Raw genomic sequence first — 18,520 nt, forward strand, 5'->3', positions numbered from 1 at the left:
ACGCAAGAGACAGAGGCAAGAGGATCAGAAGTTCAAGGTTATAAGTTCAAAGACAGTCTAGATACTTGAGACCTTGTCTCAAAATCACAACAAACAAAATAAATCACTTCATTTATTTATTTTCCTGCTTCCCAAAGAAGTCACAGCTGATTTGTTACATTTCAGCATAAGCACTTTTTTCTCCAGTGGTAATAGAGATAGGCAAGTATTATATCACCGAACTTTATCTTAGGACCAGGTATATATACTTTGTAATCTCTCACTCAGGTTAAGACCAAAGACCTCCCTCCTCTCTTTCTCTGGCATTGTTTCACTATGTAGTCACTGGCCTCCAACTTGTGATACTCCTGCCTCAGCCTCCTGAGTTCTGGGATTACAAGCAAGTACCATCACACCCAGTGTAAGCCTTCTCTTTTCAAAACCCCAAGCCCTCACTGTTTCTGTACATAAGACAAATTAGAAAGTACTGTGCCCATGTGGTCATTTAAAAGTATTCACTTTATTTCTCTCCACTTGAAACTGTCACTCATCTGTTTAATTTTCATCTTTTAACCCACAGGTTAAGACCCAGGCCCCTTGTTCTTCTGTTCACACAATTCCTAGGCGTCACACAAAACACCTACCGAAGAATGAGTGGTGGTCTCTTTTCCTCACGATGTGAACTGTCCCAGTGGTCAACTGAGGACTCAACTGAGCCAGAATATTCAAGAGTGTGACTCATATGGCTTGTCATGGGGGTTGCTCAAGGAGGCTGTTGACCAAAGTGCATACACTCAGTCTCTTTGTAATGAGCTGGGCTTCTCGCCGCATAGCACATAAACTGGGCTCCAAATTTCAGAGTTTCAAGAGGGTGCATCCCTACGGAGGAAGGAGAAATGACCATGCCACTGAAGGGCCTGACCTGGAATGAGTGCAGTCACCTTCTTGTTGGAGTCTGCTGGTTAAAACAGTCACAAGCCCAGTGCTGGTCAGTATGTAAGAGGCAGCCAAAGCTGTGACCATCAGATTTATGGGAGCAACAGTCTTCTGTGGGGAATGAGGAGGTCATGGAGGTTCGGGGGAGATGGAAGTCTGACAGTGCAAGTTAGCCAGGGAAGGAGTTGGGAGAAATGCGTTCATCATTGGAATGTGGCCTCTTCCAGGAGAGGACAGATCCTCGTGATTGGAGTGTGGAAACCAAGAAGAGGAAGGGATGGAGTCAGGCTGGGTTCAGACAACTGAGATGCATGAAGGAACTGAGATTTATCAATTTTTACCTGAAAAAAAATTGAGACAGGCTCTTCCTCTTTTGCCCTGGCTGGCCCTGTGTTCCTGAGCTCAAATGATTCTCCTGCCTCAGTCTTCTGGGTAGCTGGGACTACAAGCGAAGGCCCTCTCTGATGAAATGGGAGGTCAACCAAGAGGTTTCAGCAGGAGAGCTCATAGTCCATCTGCTGATCCCTAAGCTGCTGTGTACAGAATCGATTGGAGGGCAGAAAGTACCGCATGGGAGGCCAGAGGGGAGGCTCCAAGAGCGCAGTACACAAGGTGGTATAGTATCAGGTGATAGCTTCAGACAGAAAGGGGTCACGTGGGAACTCTTCTGGAAGTCATCCTGCAGAACTTAGCAAAGGACTAGAAATGAGAAATGTGGGCAAGAGATGTCAAAACTCCACGTTTTTTACCTTGAGCACTCAGCAGGAGAGATTAGGGGAAGTGATGTAAGAGAACTGAGGGTTCTGCTTAAGGCATGTTTGTGTGTGAGATGCTTATGGAGACATCCAAGAGATGGTAGGCTGGCAAGCAGAGAGCTGGAGCGCTCACGGCGCTGGGCTACAGTGTGGATTGGCAGGGTTATTCCCTTTCCTGAATACTCCAGGCTGTGTCCCTGTTGAGCGGCCAGCACCTCCTCTCAGTCTTATTTTTTCACACAGACATCTTTGTCCTTGATGCTTTCTCTCTGTCTCCCTAAGCATTGTCCATCCAACCCCTTGGCTATGCCCTACCACTATATGGGGTTGACCTGCCTCCTGCCCGGCTCCCCTTCACCTTAGGTGCTCTTATCTTGGTTCCCCGTGAACAATATCTAATTTGGGGTGTCAGCTTGACAGAGAGATGCCTAGAGATCTTATACCAAAGACTACTGGGTGTGTCTATGAGGGTGTCTCCAGAGAAGACTGGCCTGTGGGTCAACACACTGAATGGGAAAGAACTGACCTGTTGAAAATGTGGGTGGTACCATCCTTTCAGCTGGGAGCCTGAGTGGAGCAGAAAAGAAAAATGAAGGTAAATCACTCTTCTACTCTCACACAGGGTGGGAGAGCTTCTCACGTTCCTGCTGGTGGACTCTTGGACTTATATCAGCCCCTCCAGGGCTCTTAGGCCTTTGACCTCAGACTAGAAAAAACAGAGTTGTCCCCACCCCCCTGCCCTATTTCTGAGGTATGTGGCTTCGTGGACTGGGCCACCTTACCATTTTTCTCTGGCTTGCCAGTGGCCTGTAGTAAAATATTTCAAAGTTTGTGGTCCTGTGAGCCGATCTAAGAAATGCATGTATTTATTCAATATAGTTCCCTGGAGAATGTGACCAGTGCATCACATCACTCCATCACATCCCTACTCACACTATACTCCAGTCACATCTTTTAAGGGGTGACTCTAATAGTTGACTACCACACACACACCCACCCACACACACACACACACACACACACACACACCTTATGATGAAAAGCATGAGACAGAGGAAATAATTTTAAAACCCAACTTTCTAGTTTTAAAATGGTATGATGTTTGTGTTCCAACAGAGGGTTCTCAAACTTCTGTATAAATCAGAATCACCTGGTGATTTGAATGTGCTCAGTCCCCCACTGACTCATGTATTTGAACACTTCCTCCCCAGTTGATGGTGTTGGCAGGTTGTAGAATCTCTGTGGAGCATCTTTGGAGGAAGTAGGTCACTGGGTGAGGGCCTTGAGATAGTATAACACAACCCCACCTCCTGTCTACTCTGCTCCTCTCTGTAAGCACAATGTAACAAGTTACCTCACTATCCCCACTTCCCCCACTTTCCGCCCCAGTGCCTTTCTTTCCACAACCAACTATACCTTTTCAAACACTATAAGCCAAAATAAACTCTTCTTCCCTTAAGGCAATTTTTTTCAGGTATTTAATCACAGCAATGAGAAAAACAATACACACCTGGAAGGCTTATAAAACATTTTTTAAAAATTATGATTCAGGAAGTCTGAGGAGGGGCCAGGAATTTGCATGCATGGCCGTCACATCGTCCAGAGGTGCAAACATGGTTGGGGAACCCCACTTTGAAACAAACTGCAGACCAGTGGTTCAAAAGCCCCACATCACTTAAGAAGCTCTTTAAATGCAGGCTGAGAATCCCCTACCTGAAAGGTTTGGAACTAGAAGCACAGTTCCAAGTTTGAATTTTTTTTTATTTGGAAGCATTTGTATAGACCAGAAAGACTATCCTGGGAGTAAAACACAGACCTAAATGAGATATTCATTATGTCCCATACATTCTGCAATCACCACCTGAGAAAATTATGTCAACATTTAATGCCTTGTGTTTTAACTGTGATATGAGGTCACATGTGGAATTATCTACTTGGGACATCATGCTGGTACTGAAGAGATTTTGCTTTCTGGAGCATTTTGGATTTCAGATTTTTAGGTTAGAGATACTTACCCTATCTACTGATGTTAGGGTCTCACCTCCTAGAGATTCTAAGTGTGGAATGGTCTGAGGTGTGTTTGGACTTTAGAATTAAGGCCAGGTCATCTATTTGCCCAAGCTTGAGCACTACTAACATGCGTCATCAAGTTAATGAGTGGACTGTAGACCCACCTCATTACCTTTCTATAGAAAAAGCAAAATTGATGGATGGGTTGCCAAGTCACATTAAGACTAGAGCACACGTGTCACCTAGCACCTAGCAGCAGAGTCTTAATTTAAAGGAGCTATTCTCCTTAAGTCAGAATGAAGACTGGTCAGTTTGCCTCTTCCATCAATGTGTTCTTTCCATTTTCCCCTAGTATCAGTCTAATTCCCAGCCATATACCTCTACCCAAGGGTTCTCTTCATAAGACTCATGTTTTCCAGTGGGAAAGCCAACACTACCAGAGATGATTTGGGGGAGGGAGGGTTCATGTACGACACGTGCCTGGGCTCAACACTGAGCAGGCCATGCTTTCCTCAATGCTCCTCCATTCTCTATGGCAGGAGGCAGAACTCTCTCAGGTGTTGGTCTTGCCAGGAGAGCTTCAGCCAGGAGCAGTGATCCCAAGCCAAGACTAATGGGGCTTTTGTTACACCATCTAGCAAGAAGTTAATACTATCGGCTAATCTTCACTGTGTGAGCAGGCATTTGATCCTTTGTTTTGTGACAGGGTCTTGGTAACTAGTCCAGGCTGGCTTTAAAGTCATGGTTCTTCTGCCCCAGCCTCCTGAGTGCTGGGATTATAGTTGTACTCCACTATGCCTGGTTTGACTACCTTCTTTGATTTGGCTAGCGTCCATGGATTTTTCACTTAAAATCATATTTCCTTTAAATTTATGTCAAAGAATCCACCAAAATGTTTAAAGTAATAAACAATAATCACGAAGATGTCACACTATATCAAAAGGAAACAGTAGGTGGTTTGAGTCAAACTAAAGATCCAGAGTGCCTCCTCCAGGCCGTCTTTTCCTCACACATAAGGAGCCCATATAACAGAAGAACACCTTGCAGACGTGAGAGGTATTATTATTCTAATTCCCCCAGCCACACCTTTTGTAGGACATGCAGCTCCCCTCTTCTAGCCACCTTAGTTCTAGAAGCCTTCACACACAATGGTTTCAATAGTTTTATTAGAGTCCTGAATAAAGGACAGTACTTGGTAGGGAAAGATAGGTTTCCCCAGGGTGCAGGGCCCCACTTACCCTACCTTGCTTTCAGAGTTATTTAGCAAAAAGTTCGTCCCTAATGCAGATTAATTGGGTTTTGTATTTCACCTTTAAAATCTGAAAAATCAGGGCTAGTTTGATGACTCAACGCACCAAGCCTAACAACCAGAGTTGGATCACTAGGACCCACACGGCAGGAGAGAACCAATTCCCACAAGTTGTCCTCTGACCTATACCTACACCTACACCTACACACACACCTACACACACACACACACACACAATTTTAAAATATATAATTATCCTTGGATAGGACTCATATATTAAACCTCACCCACCCCTACCAGGGCTCAGTGACTGCAAGAGAGCAGAAAGATTCTAAGAGCCAGGGGTAGTGGATGACCACAAGGAAACAGAGTCTTCCAGGCTTCTGGGAACTTGCTCATATGGACTTACAACAATGATGACAGCACACACAATACCCATGAAAACTCAAACCAGACAAAAACCCAGTAAAGAACTGGGGAAATGGGCAGCAGGCCCCAAACTTAGCTGACAAACTATTGGCAGCTGATCACTGCTGGGTAAGGGAGAGTTGACCTTCTTTAAGAGAGTGGTGCTAGGCAGGCTGACCAGGCTCCAGTGGAAGAATTCAAACCGAGGGACATCTGGGTACAAACTTGACTCAATAGGCCTTAATATATATGACAGAATGCATGAAATCCAATGGGTGGGCTATGGGGGAGTTCAGATAGGAAAGGGGGCCTAAATATGATTAAAATATATTGTGAAATGCATAAAAATTCAATAAAAAATATATTGAAAAAAATTTTTAGATCTAAAACTTGGCATAGTCTATAATGACGCAAGACTGTTGTAAGCTTGAGGCTGGCCTAGGCTATGGTGTGAGACTGTCTCAAAAAAAACCCCACAAAACTGGAAAAATCTACCTGCCTTAGAATGATTTTGTGAATGTTCAACTGTGTGCTCACATGTTATGAATTACTGAATAAAATATTCTTACCTTCTCCATCTGCCAAACCTAATAAACATGAACATATCCACAGGTTGGTAAAATATATTTTATTTGTTCATACAAAGAAATAGTATGAATTACGAGAATTTCATTTTCCTAGAAATATCTTTCTCTGTGTAAAATTAATTTGTGTTATACATAGGACAAAATACTTGATTTAAATTTTTGTACATATTGGCTATGCTAACATCCAAGTTATAGAAGACATACTGCCAGAATCTGCACAGTATTTTTGATTACCGGGCTGAATGAAACTCAGTCATAAATTAATGTTACAAAAGTGAAAAAGAAACTAACCACACCTTTAAACTTTATTAACCATTCTTTCTGAAAAACTGAAGAGAGAAATGGCACTGACTTCTGTGTCAACATCTTGGATACTAAAGTGTTTCTAGATCCTTCCATTTTCTTTTCTTGGGAGAATATCCAGCCAGGATCTGTAACTGGGTTTCTCCAAAGGTCTGAAATATATCTGTCACTCAAAACAACTACCCAAGAGAGTCCCTCGAGAAAATCTCCTTCACCATCCAATTAAGAGTATCTTCCACAGTCACTAGGCCTAAAAACACCTTTCCAGGTAGCACATAGTAAAGTGAACACACCTGCACACAAACACCTCGAGGAAGGCATTCCATGAATAGGAATAATACAAATTTCCACACTTATCTTTAACTTGTTTTCAAATGAGAAAAGAACAAAAGCTTAAGAGATGAGGCTCTTCAGTAAGTAAGAGAGCTTTTCCTATAAACTGAAAGAACCCTCAAACATGTGGTGGGACAAATTGCCAAACCATGAACCGGTGTTTGTCTTCTAGCAGCTTAGAAGTTAAGCTCAGTGGCCTTGCAGCTGGCCGGGACAGGAAGAGACACAAGTCTTAACTCTCTGTGTTGCCTAAATTCTCTGAGAAGAGGACGTGTGGGTGGGTAATGACTATCACATGATGAAGTGTCATCTTGGGGCAGATGTCACATCCGGATCAGTCAGGAACTATAAGCTGTCTGGGCTCGAGAAAGAGGTGCACGTGCTGCTTGATTTATTTGTCTTACAGTGAAAAACTCACCCTGTTCCATCAGCACTAATTATCGACATCTGCTTGGATTCAGGGACTTGACTGAGAATAGAAATTTTGACCCATTTCAGTGTTCATGGCTAAATGACCTTCCTTCTATCTCAAAATGTCCTGTTTCAGATATATTCTGAAGTAGGGAATAAACAACTTGAATAGTGTCCAGCTTAGAAAGAAGGCAGCGCCCTGAAGGGAAGGAGAACAAACTCACATGTGTTTTCCTCTCACTTTACTGCATACCTTTCTCTGAACTCTCTGCACTTTTACACCATGAGTTATGTCAGACTGAGAGCAGCCAGAAAGACCCTGGGCAAGGCTAGGTTAAGGTCGGGAATACTGCTTTTGCCCGCATGCAAGGTTATGCCACATGTGAGAAGCGGTATGCCTTCTAAAAAGAAAAACACACAGCCCCTGAGCACTCTTAACTCAGGGTTTTTCACAGCCAAACAGTCACAACCATGGAGAACTATGCTAGATTATGGTGTCGGTCTAAGTGCACATAACACATGACTTTGTATAGACAGGGAAAAAAAAATACCCTATGAAATGGGCTGGGGATGTGGCTCAGTGATACAGTGCTTGCCTAGTGCAAGGCCCGGGTTTCCACCCTCACCTCTGCAGAATAAAAATAAATGCAACATCTGAGGAATGCAGAGCCTATGACCAACTTCCTTCCTTTCCAGGCCTACCCAGTGACAGTTTTGTTACCAAGCATTAGCTAGCTAGAGCTAGGCTACAATTTGTGGAAAACCAAAAAGCATGTTATCGAAGTATCACTTATAGACCAGTGACACCTCTCACTAGTTTCTAAAGATGAACTATCTTCTCTTTCCATGTAACTTTTCTCATCCAAATTGTCCCATAAAACATCCAAAAGAATCTTTTGTAAATGTTGCAGCCATTTCAACCCCTATATATCTTCCCATGTTCTGCTTGATGAAAGTATAACTCAATGATTCCTCTGACTACTCTTCTTCCCTGTTGTGGTCACAGCCTGCAACACAATCCTGTACCTCTGGGATGAACTAGGAATTCCACAGGCATTCCGCTGTGGGGCCAGGGATTCCCATCCTCTGCCAGGCTGCCCAATACCAGTGGGATCTACACCTACCAGCACCTCAGCAGATGCTGATATCAAGGAATGCACCTGACCCCTATGGGTCTGGACACCAGCATCTTCGGTTTGGGGGTTCTTTGGTGTGTCACAGCAGAACTGTGTGCCTGGAGAAGAAGAATGTGGTGCACTCTCATGCAAATGAGAAGACATCATCTTTATTTGTAGAGCAGCACCCATACGTCTTACACATGGGACTTGGGGAAAGGGGGCTAACATTTGCATACACTTCAAACTGGCTAATAGATCAAGCCATGCAGCAGAAGGGAATGCAGGGCCATCCTCCATCATGGAAAGCTAAAGTAATACAAATCCTGTCAATGCGGATGTCTCAGTAAGGGAGGTGGAGGAATGCACCTCGGGACTACATCAGTGAGGGTCAAGAAACTGCTTGTATGAATGGGACCTTCAGACTGCAATGCTGCTGAGGCAGCTCCGTGCTCCTGAGGTACCCTGGCAAGAAAAGACTCAGAGCTCCAAAGACTATGACTCACAGAGACAACAGCTGGGGGACGGAAGGTGATTGGAGGCAGAATACCCGTAACAAAAATCTCAAGTTGTGCTTTTCTTCTTTTTAAATATAGTGGGGAGGGGAGGAAAGAAATGGAAGCACCATAAGTTGTGAGGGATAGAACAAAGCATGGGAGTTAAACACTTTGGAATGTTAACAGACCATGATGCTAACGCTCTCAAGAGTGTGGCTAGGCAGCTTAGTGACTTGATTGCTTATGAATTAAAAATAAATTATTATAAAATAGATTTCTATACATTTTACATACATATAATCTCTCTCAATATATAAGCCACGAGGGAAGTGGCCGGCCCGGGGTGCTCAATCCCAGCCGAAGTCTCGCCCGGTCATCTGGTAGAATTTGAGGTTGAAGGGCCTGTAGAACTCACGCAGCCTCCGCAGCACCTCGCGCGCGATGGCGGGGTGCGCGCGGCCCTTGGTCTTGCCCAGGCAGTGCGGCTTGCTGCTGCCCTCGGCCTTCTTGAGGCACGGGAAGCCCTTGGTCTGGTTGAAGTAGAAGTGCTTGTCGGTGATGATGCGCTTGAGGCCCAGGAAGTCCTGCACGCGGCCCAGCTCTCCGGCCGGGTCGCTGACCAGCCGCTCCCCGCTCACGAAGAGCATCTGGCCGAGCGGGAAGTGGCGCAGCCAGGGCTCCAGGTGCTTGGCGTACAGGCCGATCTGGATGGCGCTCCACGACGTGTCGATGAGCCCCGCGCTGCGGTTGCGGAACGTCAGGCTCTCGAAGGTGGGGATGTCGGGCCGCTTGGACAGCGTCTGCGTGTAGTCCGAGATGGCCCTGGTCACCGGGTCGCGCACCACCACGATGAGCTTGGTGTCCTTGGACATGGCTGAGATGCGCGCGGGCGCCTCCCGAGTCACGAAGTAGCTGGGAGTCTTCTCCATGGTGATCTGGCCCTCCAGGGTTCTGGGCATCAGGTCCCTGGGAAGAAAAAAAAAAAAGAAAAAAAAAATCTAGGTTCAGAAGGTGGCAGGTGGCGCTTATTTTGCCTTGTCTTACGATGTCTAACCTCAGATCCCTGTTATTACTGGGACCATTTTAGAAACAACAATGTAACATGGTTTTAGCACTAGGGTGCATTAACATCCCACCACAGGCTTGGAGCCCAGATACCTCCTACCTGAATCATAAACTACAAGAGCCAGACCTTGTTTCCCTGAGACACTGATGTGGGTGTTACCCTGCACTCTTAGTTAACTCAGGGTACCCAGTTTTCCCATAGGTCCACACACCAGACATCAAAACATAAAGCCTTTGGCCTCTGGATGTACATCTTCCAAAATGACACCTGGACTTCAGGTTACCTGCCAATCAGTCTATCACCCACCCTACAAGCCCAGGTGTGCCTTAGGCAACAGAAAGAGAATGTCCCCGGGTACAGCCACTTTGGTGGGTAAGTGGTCTGGCTCATTAGTAAGCCCCAAATGGAAATATTAAAAGTAATGTGTATGATTTACTTTCCTGGGCCTCTTTTCTTCATCTGTGAAAAACAACATCTACCTCATGGGAGTTTAATGAGGATATAAACAGTAATCACAATAGGCTTAGACCATATCTGACATATGTTCATCCTTTCTGGTGCACACACAATAAATATCATACCACTACCCCTATTATCATCATTAAATTGTACAATGTACAGTTTATGGCCCAGGGTAGAACCCAAATTAAACATGTATGTATACCTTACCAGTGTAGCTACATTAAAAGAGGTATATTAAATAATCACACACTAGGTTTGATCACAGATCTAAAATCACCTTTTAGCTATGAGGTAGAAATTCTGATTGATTCTCAGGTGGCCATAAGGATAAAAAAAAAGACAATTGTCTAACATTTTTTAATAAATACTCCCTTCCTGTTCTAAGGGAACATTCTAAACTTCCAGCTTTAAGTTGTCCTATTGCCTGAGGCATTAATTAGAGCACATTTTTAGAAATGAGGATATAAACACAAGCCAGAAAGGCCAGTTTGCTGAAGAGAGCAGCTCCTTCTAGGACAAGCCCACAGGGAGCTGTGCTCACTTTGCCTGGCCTTAAAGAAATCTTCTCACAGCCCGCTTGTTGCTAAAGCCAGATTGACCCACTTTGCCCATTAGCCACTTAGAACTGTATCAGTGCCATCAGGCTAAGGTGATCAAGGATTAAGGATTCTCAACTCTCAACTCACTGGGATTTATCTATTAAAAAAAAAAACCCAAAACCCCAGCAGGTCAGCTCAGATACAGGCCGTTTCTTCCTCTGTGTTGACCCACGCACAACTGAAAATCCATACTCAGAATGAAAATGAGATGGTCAAGCCTGGAGGGATCCAGTCCTCAGGGATGGCTAGGGCTCCTGGGAAGGGTATGTGGAGGGTTTGCCTTTGAAAACTTTCTAACCTGGTGTGGGCTTTGAAGTCTGGCTGTGGGTGTGGCTCTCTGGACCACTATTACTAAGGTGTATGGCCCTGGATAGGTCACTTTGCCTGTCCATGCTGCAGTTTTCTCACCTGAACACAGACAGCAAAGGTGGTATCCCTCTCCTACGGTCTTTAAGAGGTCTGGGAAGATCTCCTTAGTATCCAGATTGGTACCTTGTTGGAAAATAGTAACGATCACCTTCTGCTGTCAGGATCTTGGCAAGGAATCGGGACAGAAGATCTGCACACATGGAACTGATCACTTACCTAGTTCTACCCATAGAGAGTTATGGAGGTATGGAGGTTTGGCTCCAGGGATGCAAAGATCTGCTGTCAGTCTACCTGGATCCATAGCCCTCTCTGAACCCCTGAAGAGGGTCTGGTGGTAACAACAAAATGTCTCAACTGGCAGTGGTAGATAGGAAGCCATAATGAATCACAGACAAAGGCCCCCTGGCTGGGGCCACTTACTGTGCTTAACTACCTGCTGGTCCCCTAGAACACTGCAGAGCACTAACTAGGGGGAACTCCTGCCCCTGGGATGGTCTGAGCTGTGTCTGCATGCATCAGAGAGCACCCATCAAATTGCAGATTTTCTTTGGTGGTTCTTTGATATTTATTTTCAGTTTATATGTATGGGTGTATTGACTGCACATAAGTACATCCATGTTGTGCAATGCCCACAGAGGCCAGAAGGCATTGGATCCCTTGGAACTGGAGTTAAGGATGGTTGTAGCTACCATATGGGTGCTGGGATTCAAACCTAGGTCTTCTGCAAGAGCAGTCAGTGCACTTAACCACTGAGCCATCTCTCCAGTCCATCTTTCTTGGTTCTTAAAGCCCTAGAGCCAGAGGACTGACTGCTGTGATGGGGAGACTCCAGTCCTGATTCAGTGGAGTCTGGGGCCACTCTCCTGGGTGTGTTTGTTGAAGACAATGGGCAGTCAGGACTGAAATGTGCGCTGGGTTCTCCATCATTAAATGCTTCCTGAGCCCTATGCTTCTACAGACTTCAGGGCCCAACCATAGTGGAAACTGGGCTCTAATAGACCTAGCATCTTCCAGACACACTAGGTGGATCCATCTAACAAGAAAAATATCACACAATGGCCTAGCTAAGTAACTATGAGGCACACTCTTCAGGCCCATCATAATAGGTATGGTAGCCACAGTTTGGAATTCCACAGTGAAGTCTCACAGCAGGTGAGAGACCTTGGGTTCAACTTCAAGTACAACAGGGCAGTGGGAAATAAAGGTGGGAAAGGAGTGGGGTAGCAATAGACAGATGGAAAATTCCTAAGATGAAATGTCAATGCTAATGAAAGGAATTCTGGTGAATTGGACCTAACAGGATTCTTGCTGAAGACAAGTCAGGGTGGTCAAGTACCACTAGGGAGATGTGGAGAAAAGATGGGGAGGACAAGGATGTGGAAGGAACTGATTAGATACGGATCAGACAGCTGGGGTATGGGGGAGAGAGATCTTGCTGAATCGACTTAGCAAGGTTCTTTGCTAAAAGTGGACTTTACAAGGAAGGGCACATGTAGGCCAAAATGAAGGCTTAGGGCCCAGACTAAAGTTTGGTCAAGCATGGAACTTTTGTCACAGCACCTGAGGCACACAGCACCACTTGAAAAGTATGCAAAGGATTCCTTACACAGAACCTTCCAGGTGCTTACAGGCAATACTCTTCCTCCCCCTCCAGCTATCCTTTTCACCACACCACAACCCCACAGCCATAGATCACAGAGCCATGCGGTTTCCCATTCTCCTCCTGATCCCACCTCCTTCCTCCCCACCTCTCTGGTCACACACCATGACACACACTTCCACGACTTCTCTGAGCTTGGCAGTAAAGAAAAAGGATAAGATAGCAGCCACAGACAAGATCTCCCCTCCTGAACAGGCATCCTAGTGGCCACTGCAGCCCCAGGCTGGCCTCCTCCAGAGTGCATCCCACAGGGTAATTGAGCAGCTCATTAAGAAAGCTCAGTTTCTCTAATGGATAGTCATAGCTAATAATTATACTATGCTTTCGAGCTAGCAAAGAAACTTTCACATGCATTATCTGATATAATCCCTCACCACAAGCCTTTGAGGTAGGTACTATAATCCCCAATTTACTAATGAAGAAGCTGAGCCCAAAACAGAAAGGGTGACACTTGGAGCTGGGTCACCAGCCTACAGGTCACAGAGCTGGGTCTCAGCTTTCCTGGTGTGTCCCCCCTTCCATCCACCAGGATGTCTCCACCTCAACCCTCCCTGTGTCTTAATCGGATCAAGAGCACATACAAAGGTCTTCTTGTCATCTCTAGGTAGCTGTGTGTCTCCCTCTGGTTCATAGATTAGGATCTTTATAGTAGGTATTTCAGTGTTAATCAGATCACTGTGGATCATAATCGTTCAAATAGGAGTCAGATTTTGAAACAATAAACCTCTTGCGTTCATATATTCCCATTGTTACATGCATTTTATGGTGCCTGGAAAATTACCAATTGTTGCAACAGCCTCCGCCCTCTAGCACCTCTGGCCATGCCCCTCTCCTCTGTTTGATATGTAGGCAGCAAAGTATACCTCTCTGAAAGCACAGAAACCTAGGACATATCATTAATAGAGGCTTTTGACGCTGGGGTACAGGATATCTCAGAACAAGGCTAAGCGAGACATATTGCTCATAGCTCCCAGGAAAGTCCTTTAGAATGACCTTGGAGACAGTCCTGGCACGTGTGCCCACTACAAAAGCAGGATGACAGAAAGCAGAGAGGATGCACTCCTCCAGAGACCTGCAGGGTGAGTCAGGCTTGTCACCCTATTCCTTAAGGTCTAGAGATGTCCATACTATGAACTTTAAGGAATACCCACGGCCTCAAAGACCTGGACCACAGAGCAGTGCACAGAGAGCAAGGTGGGCCTAGATGGGTGTTTCAGGCTTTGACCCTGTGCAAATATTTACAAGAAAAGCCATATGTAACCCCCTGACGTTCAGGTTCACTTCTAGGTGCACATTAGAACCATGAAGGGTGGTTTAACAAGGACTAAATGCCTGCCCTGCCCCCCAACACACCCACAGAGAGATAGAGATATAGAGATAGATAGAGATAGATAAATGAGAGAGAGAGAGAGAGAGAGAGAGAGAGAGAGACAGAGACAGAGACAGAGACAGAGACAGAGACAGAGACAGAGACTTTATGAACTAGGCTGTGCAGGGCCTCCGAACAGGAATCCCTTTGATGATTCTCTTGTGAAGCCAGGACAGGGCATCTGTGGACTTTGGACCCTGTCATGTATTTTGGGCATCTTTTCTATGACATTTGTGTGAAGCTAGGTAGAGGGTCTGTGTGGGTACTCAGGGCCACTCTGGAGGGAAAGGGAATGGCACACACTTAAAATCTCAGTACCCAGGAGACTGAGGCAAGAGGACTGATAGCCCAAGGCCAGCTTAGACTACATAGTGATTTCTAGGCCAGCCTGGGTTATCTAGGATAAGCCTCTCTCAAAAAGGGATGTGGCGGGGAGCTGGAGAGTTTAAGAGGATGTCCTGCTCTTCCAAAAAACACAAGTTTAGTTCCTAACACCTACAGGTGACTCACAAGCCACTATAACTGCAGGTCTAGGAGATCTGATGCCCTCTTCTGGCCTCCATGGGCACCTGTAGACATATGGACACACACACACACACACACAAGTAAATTAAATCTATTTTTAGAATGTGAGTGGGAGTACAGCATTGGGAGCAAAAATAAAAGCTGTTTGGTGAATTCCAAGCTTACTATTTGAGTCAAAGTTCTAGAGGAAGGCAGGTGAAGGGTTACATTTTCTCAGCTAACATTAGACCACAGAGGAGTGAGCATATGTATCCTGGTGGGCTACAAGTTGTAGACAAGAATATAAAAAGAACCATCAGACTCGATGCAAACAGAAGAGGATGTTTCCTCTCTCTCTCCTTTCTCTCTTCTCTTTTCTCTCTCTCTCTCTCTCTCTCTCTCTCTCTCTCTCTCCCTCCCTCCCTCCCAAATCCCTCCCTCTTTCTCTCTCTCCCCTTAGTTTTCACATACAGATCAGGGTACAAATAAAACACAGGGAAACAAACTAAAAACAGAAACCAGTGAAGTTCACCCTCACTTATAAGACAAAGAAAAGCCAATCATGGCATCTTGTATTTCTATAATCAAAAGTCAGATCACATGCCAAACTGAAGGAAAATGGGCGAAGAATAGGAAGAGCACAGTATTATTGCTCTCATGTTTTCTTTGAAGTTTGCTGCTTAAAATTAAATTCCTTATTTTAAAATATCCTATAGAGTTCAAATGAATGAATGACAAAAATGGCCATCAGAGCTGGGCATGATAGTATACTCTTGTAATCCAGCACCTGGGAGGCTGAGGCAAGAGACTGCTTTGAGGTAGAGGCCAGTAAGGAATAAGAAAGGAAGGACGAGGTACTGAAGAGCTGGCTTAGCAGTTAAGAGCACTGACTGCTCTTGCAGAGGACCCAGGTTCAAATCCCAGCACCCATATGGTAGCTAACAGCCATTCATAACCCCAATTTCCAGGGATCTGACACCCTCTTCTGATCTCTGTGGGCATTGCAGGACATGGGTGCACTTACACACATGCAGGCAATACACCCCTACACATAAAAAAAATAAATAAACAAAATGAATTTAATTTTTAAAAAGGAAGGAAACAAGAAGGGAGAGAGGGAAGGAGGAAGGGTGGGAAGGGAGAGGCAAAGAAGAAAAAATGTCGATAGGCCATTTTCATGTTCACCCCTTGGTGGTAATGCTGGGAGCCAAACCCAAGTTCACCCACATGTAGCTAAGCAAGTGCTTTACCACTTAACTGTACTGCAAGCTTTCTTTTTTATTTTGATACAGTGTCTCACTGAGTTGCTGGGGGTGGTCTTGGACTTGTTATCCTCCTGCCTCAGTTTCCCAAGCTGCTAGGATTGCAGGCCTGCATGGCCAGGCCTGGCTCATCCTTTCTAATCCTTAGGCAGGGAAAGTCAGGTGGTCTGGTGTGTTTAGATTTAGTATCTCCAGCCTAGGGTCAGGGATCAAACCCTCTGTGCATTTGTCTGCAGACTGGAGGACTCAGCCCAGAAGTAGAGCCCATCACTGCTTCCCAGTAAGAGGTCTTTTAGAGTCCATCAGGGAAATCCCCGAGTCCTGATGTGACTTCTAAGAGCTGCTGGAAGCAGACTATTAAAAACAAAGCCTGAAGGAGTAGGAAATTAGAATGGCTCAGAGAAGTTCTACAAAGCTAATTCTGACTTTTCCCAGCACCAAATGCTGCCCTGCTTTTCTTTCTTTGCGCTTTTTTTTTTTTTTTTTTTCCCTCTAGTAACAGCTCCAGTCTGACCATCCAGCAAGTTAACTTACTGTTTGTTTGGGGAAGTGACACAATAAAAGGGACATTATTGAAATGGGCGTAACTTCACTCACTAGGATCCACCAGATGCCGGGAAGTTCACGAAAAACAGATGATGCTGGGGCTGGAGAGATGGCTCAGCGGTTAAGAACACTGACTGCTCTTGCAGAAGACCCAGGTTCAAATCCCAGCCCCCACATGGCAGCTAACAACTGTCCACAACTCCAGTTCTAGGGGATCTGACAGCCTCTTCTGTCTTCCAAGGGCATTGCATGACACGGGTGCACTCACCCACATGCAGGTAATACACGCATACACATAAAATGAAAATAATAAATAAAATATTTTGAAAAAAAACAGATGATGCGAATTAATGAACTTCAGAGAGATGAGGCTGCTGGCCACACTGTCTTAGATAGGACTGGTCTTTGGCGGATGGAGAAGAGCTGGGAAAGCAGCAGCCATGAGCCCACTTCCACTCCCTCCACTTCCATGGAGAGAATCACCTCCTTACTGAGTTACAGAAATACCCCATATTTTCTGAACTCCAACCAAGACTATTTTTCTTCTTTTTAAAATTTTATTTCTCAACTTAAAGGAAAAATTATTTTTTTCTGATTCTGGGATTTTTTTAAATTTATGTATATTTGTGTGTGCCTACATGAGTTTACATGCACTGCGTGTGTGCATGAGCCCATGGAGGCCAGAAGAGCATCAGATCCATAGGAACTGGAGCTACAGGAGGTTGAGAGCCACCATATGGGTGCTGGGAACTGAATCCTAGTCCCCTAAAAGAGTAGTAAGCACTCTTAACTGCTAAGCTATCTCCCCAGCCCCAGTTCTAAAACTTTTGACAAATGCATATAAATAGATAGCCACCATTATAATCAAGACAGAACAAATCAATCACAACCCAAAATTTTTTTAGGCTTCCCTTTCCAACCATGATTTGACAAGCCCACTAATAAAGGGCTAAAAAGACTGACCAAGCAAATCTTTGTTTTGATGCTATTCTGTGTTAAATACAATTGCAATGAGAAAGCAGTTGGCAGGGACTTAGAAATTTGGACGTAATATATAGTTTCTGTAACTTTAAAATAAAGTTCTTCTGTGAGGCTCTATGCTTCTCTAATTGCCATGCCCTCTTGGCCATGTTCCCAAAATTCAGGCCTTGGATTCTATGTCTATTAAATTAGACCAGCAGAAGAGGCCAAAGCAATTTTGACCATTCAGATCCACAGCTCTGACCAGAATACCAAAGGCATGGGCCAGGAAACTGTGACGGCCCATCAGTTTCTAAGAAGTTCACACCCAGCCTCTGACAATTCAGACATGTGGCAAACCGAAAAATCAAGATATCTAGTAAGATCCTGTCCCACACTTTTCCCAACAGAAAAAAGAAAAAAATAAAAAAAATAAAAACTTGGCTCCTGGCATCTGCAGACACAGATGGGTCCCAGCAATGAACAAGCTGCCTTTAAAAATGGGAAGTAAACAAAGAGTATCATTTTTGACTGCTTGGTAAACCCATAAACATGGGCAGCAAATTCAGAAAGCCCTGGGGAATCAGGGAGGGAAAGATGAGTAGGTGGAATGTGTGCTTCAGCTAGCCAAATCTCATGCAGGATGCATTAGTTAGCTTTCCAATGCTGTGATGAAATACCTAGGAGAGGCCACTTAAAAGGAAGAGAGGTCTGTTTTGGCTCATTATTTCAGAAGTTTTGCTCCAGGGTTCCAGGGCCTGCTGCCTTTGGGCTTGTGGCAAGACAAAAGCATCATGGTTGGGAAGCAAGCTGCGTAGGGACTAAATGAGTAGAGACTAGGGATCAAGGAGAAAAAAGGATGGGGGATCCCACTATCCCATTCAAGAGCATACCCCCTCCTCCTGTGACTTAACTTCCTTCTTCTAGAGTTCTACCAGTTAGAACTCTAGAGTTAACCTCCTAAGAGTTCTACCAGTTCTCAGTAGAGTAGGGGGTTGGGCAGTCTGAGAGACAGAGGGAGCAACTTCAGGTGGGGTGTGTTGGGAGAAGGAGAGGGACAGTGACCAGAAGCAAACTTCAAGCTGAGATGCAGGTTTGGGCAGAGAGTACCTGGTGCTCTAAGCAGACAGACTCAAGTAT

General features: G+C 45.0%; 1 protein-coding gene across 1 annotated transcript in view; it reads right to left on the minus strand.

Moving 5' to 3' along the window:
* Window positions 1–5,946: 5,946 nt before the first annotated feature.
* The window catches only part of Hs3st3b1 (heparan sulfate-glucosamine 3-sulfotransferase 3B1), a 38,989-nt gene continuing 26,415 nt past the window's right edge, over window positions 5,947–18,520 (minus strand). Inside the window, exon 2 of the mRNA XM_008855686.2 lies at window positions 5,947–9,549. Coding sequence (XP_008853908.1) covers window positions 8,931–9,549 — 619 coding nt within the window. The 3' untranslated portion in view covers window positions 5,947–8,930. The remainder of the gene's footprint in view (window positions 9,550–18,520) is intronic.

This window comes from Nannospalax galili, unplaced genomic scaffold (genome assembly GCF_000622305.1).
Source record: "Nannospalax galili isolate Female #2095 unplaced genomic scaffold, S.galili_v1.0 scaffold146, whole genome shotgun sequence".
In the NCBI taxonomy this organism is placed as follows: Eukaryota; Metazoa; Chordata; class Mammalia; order Rodentia; family Spalacidae; genus Nannospalax; species Nannospalax galili.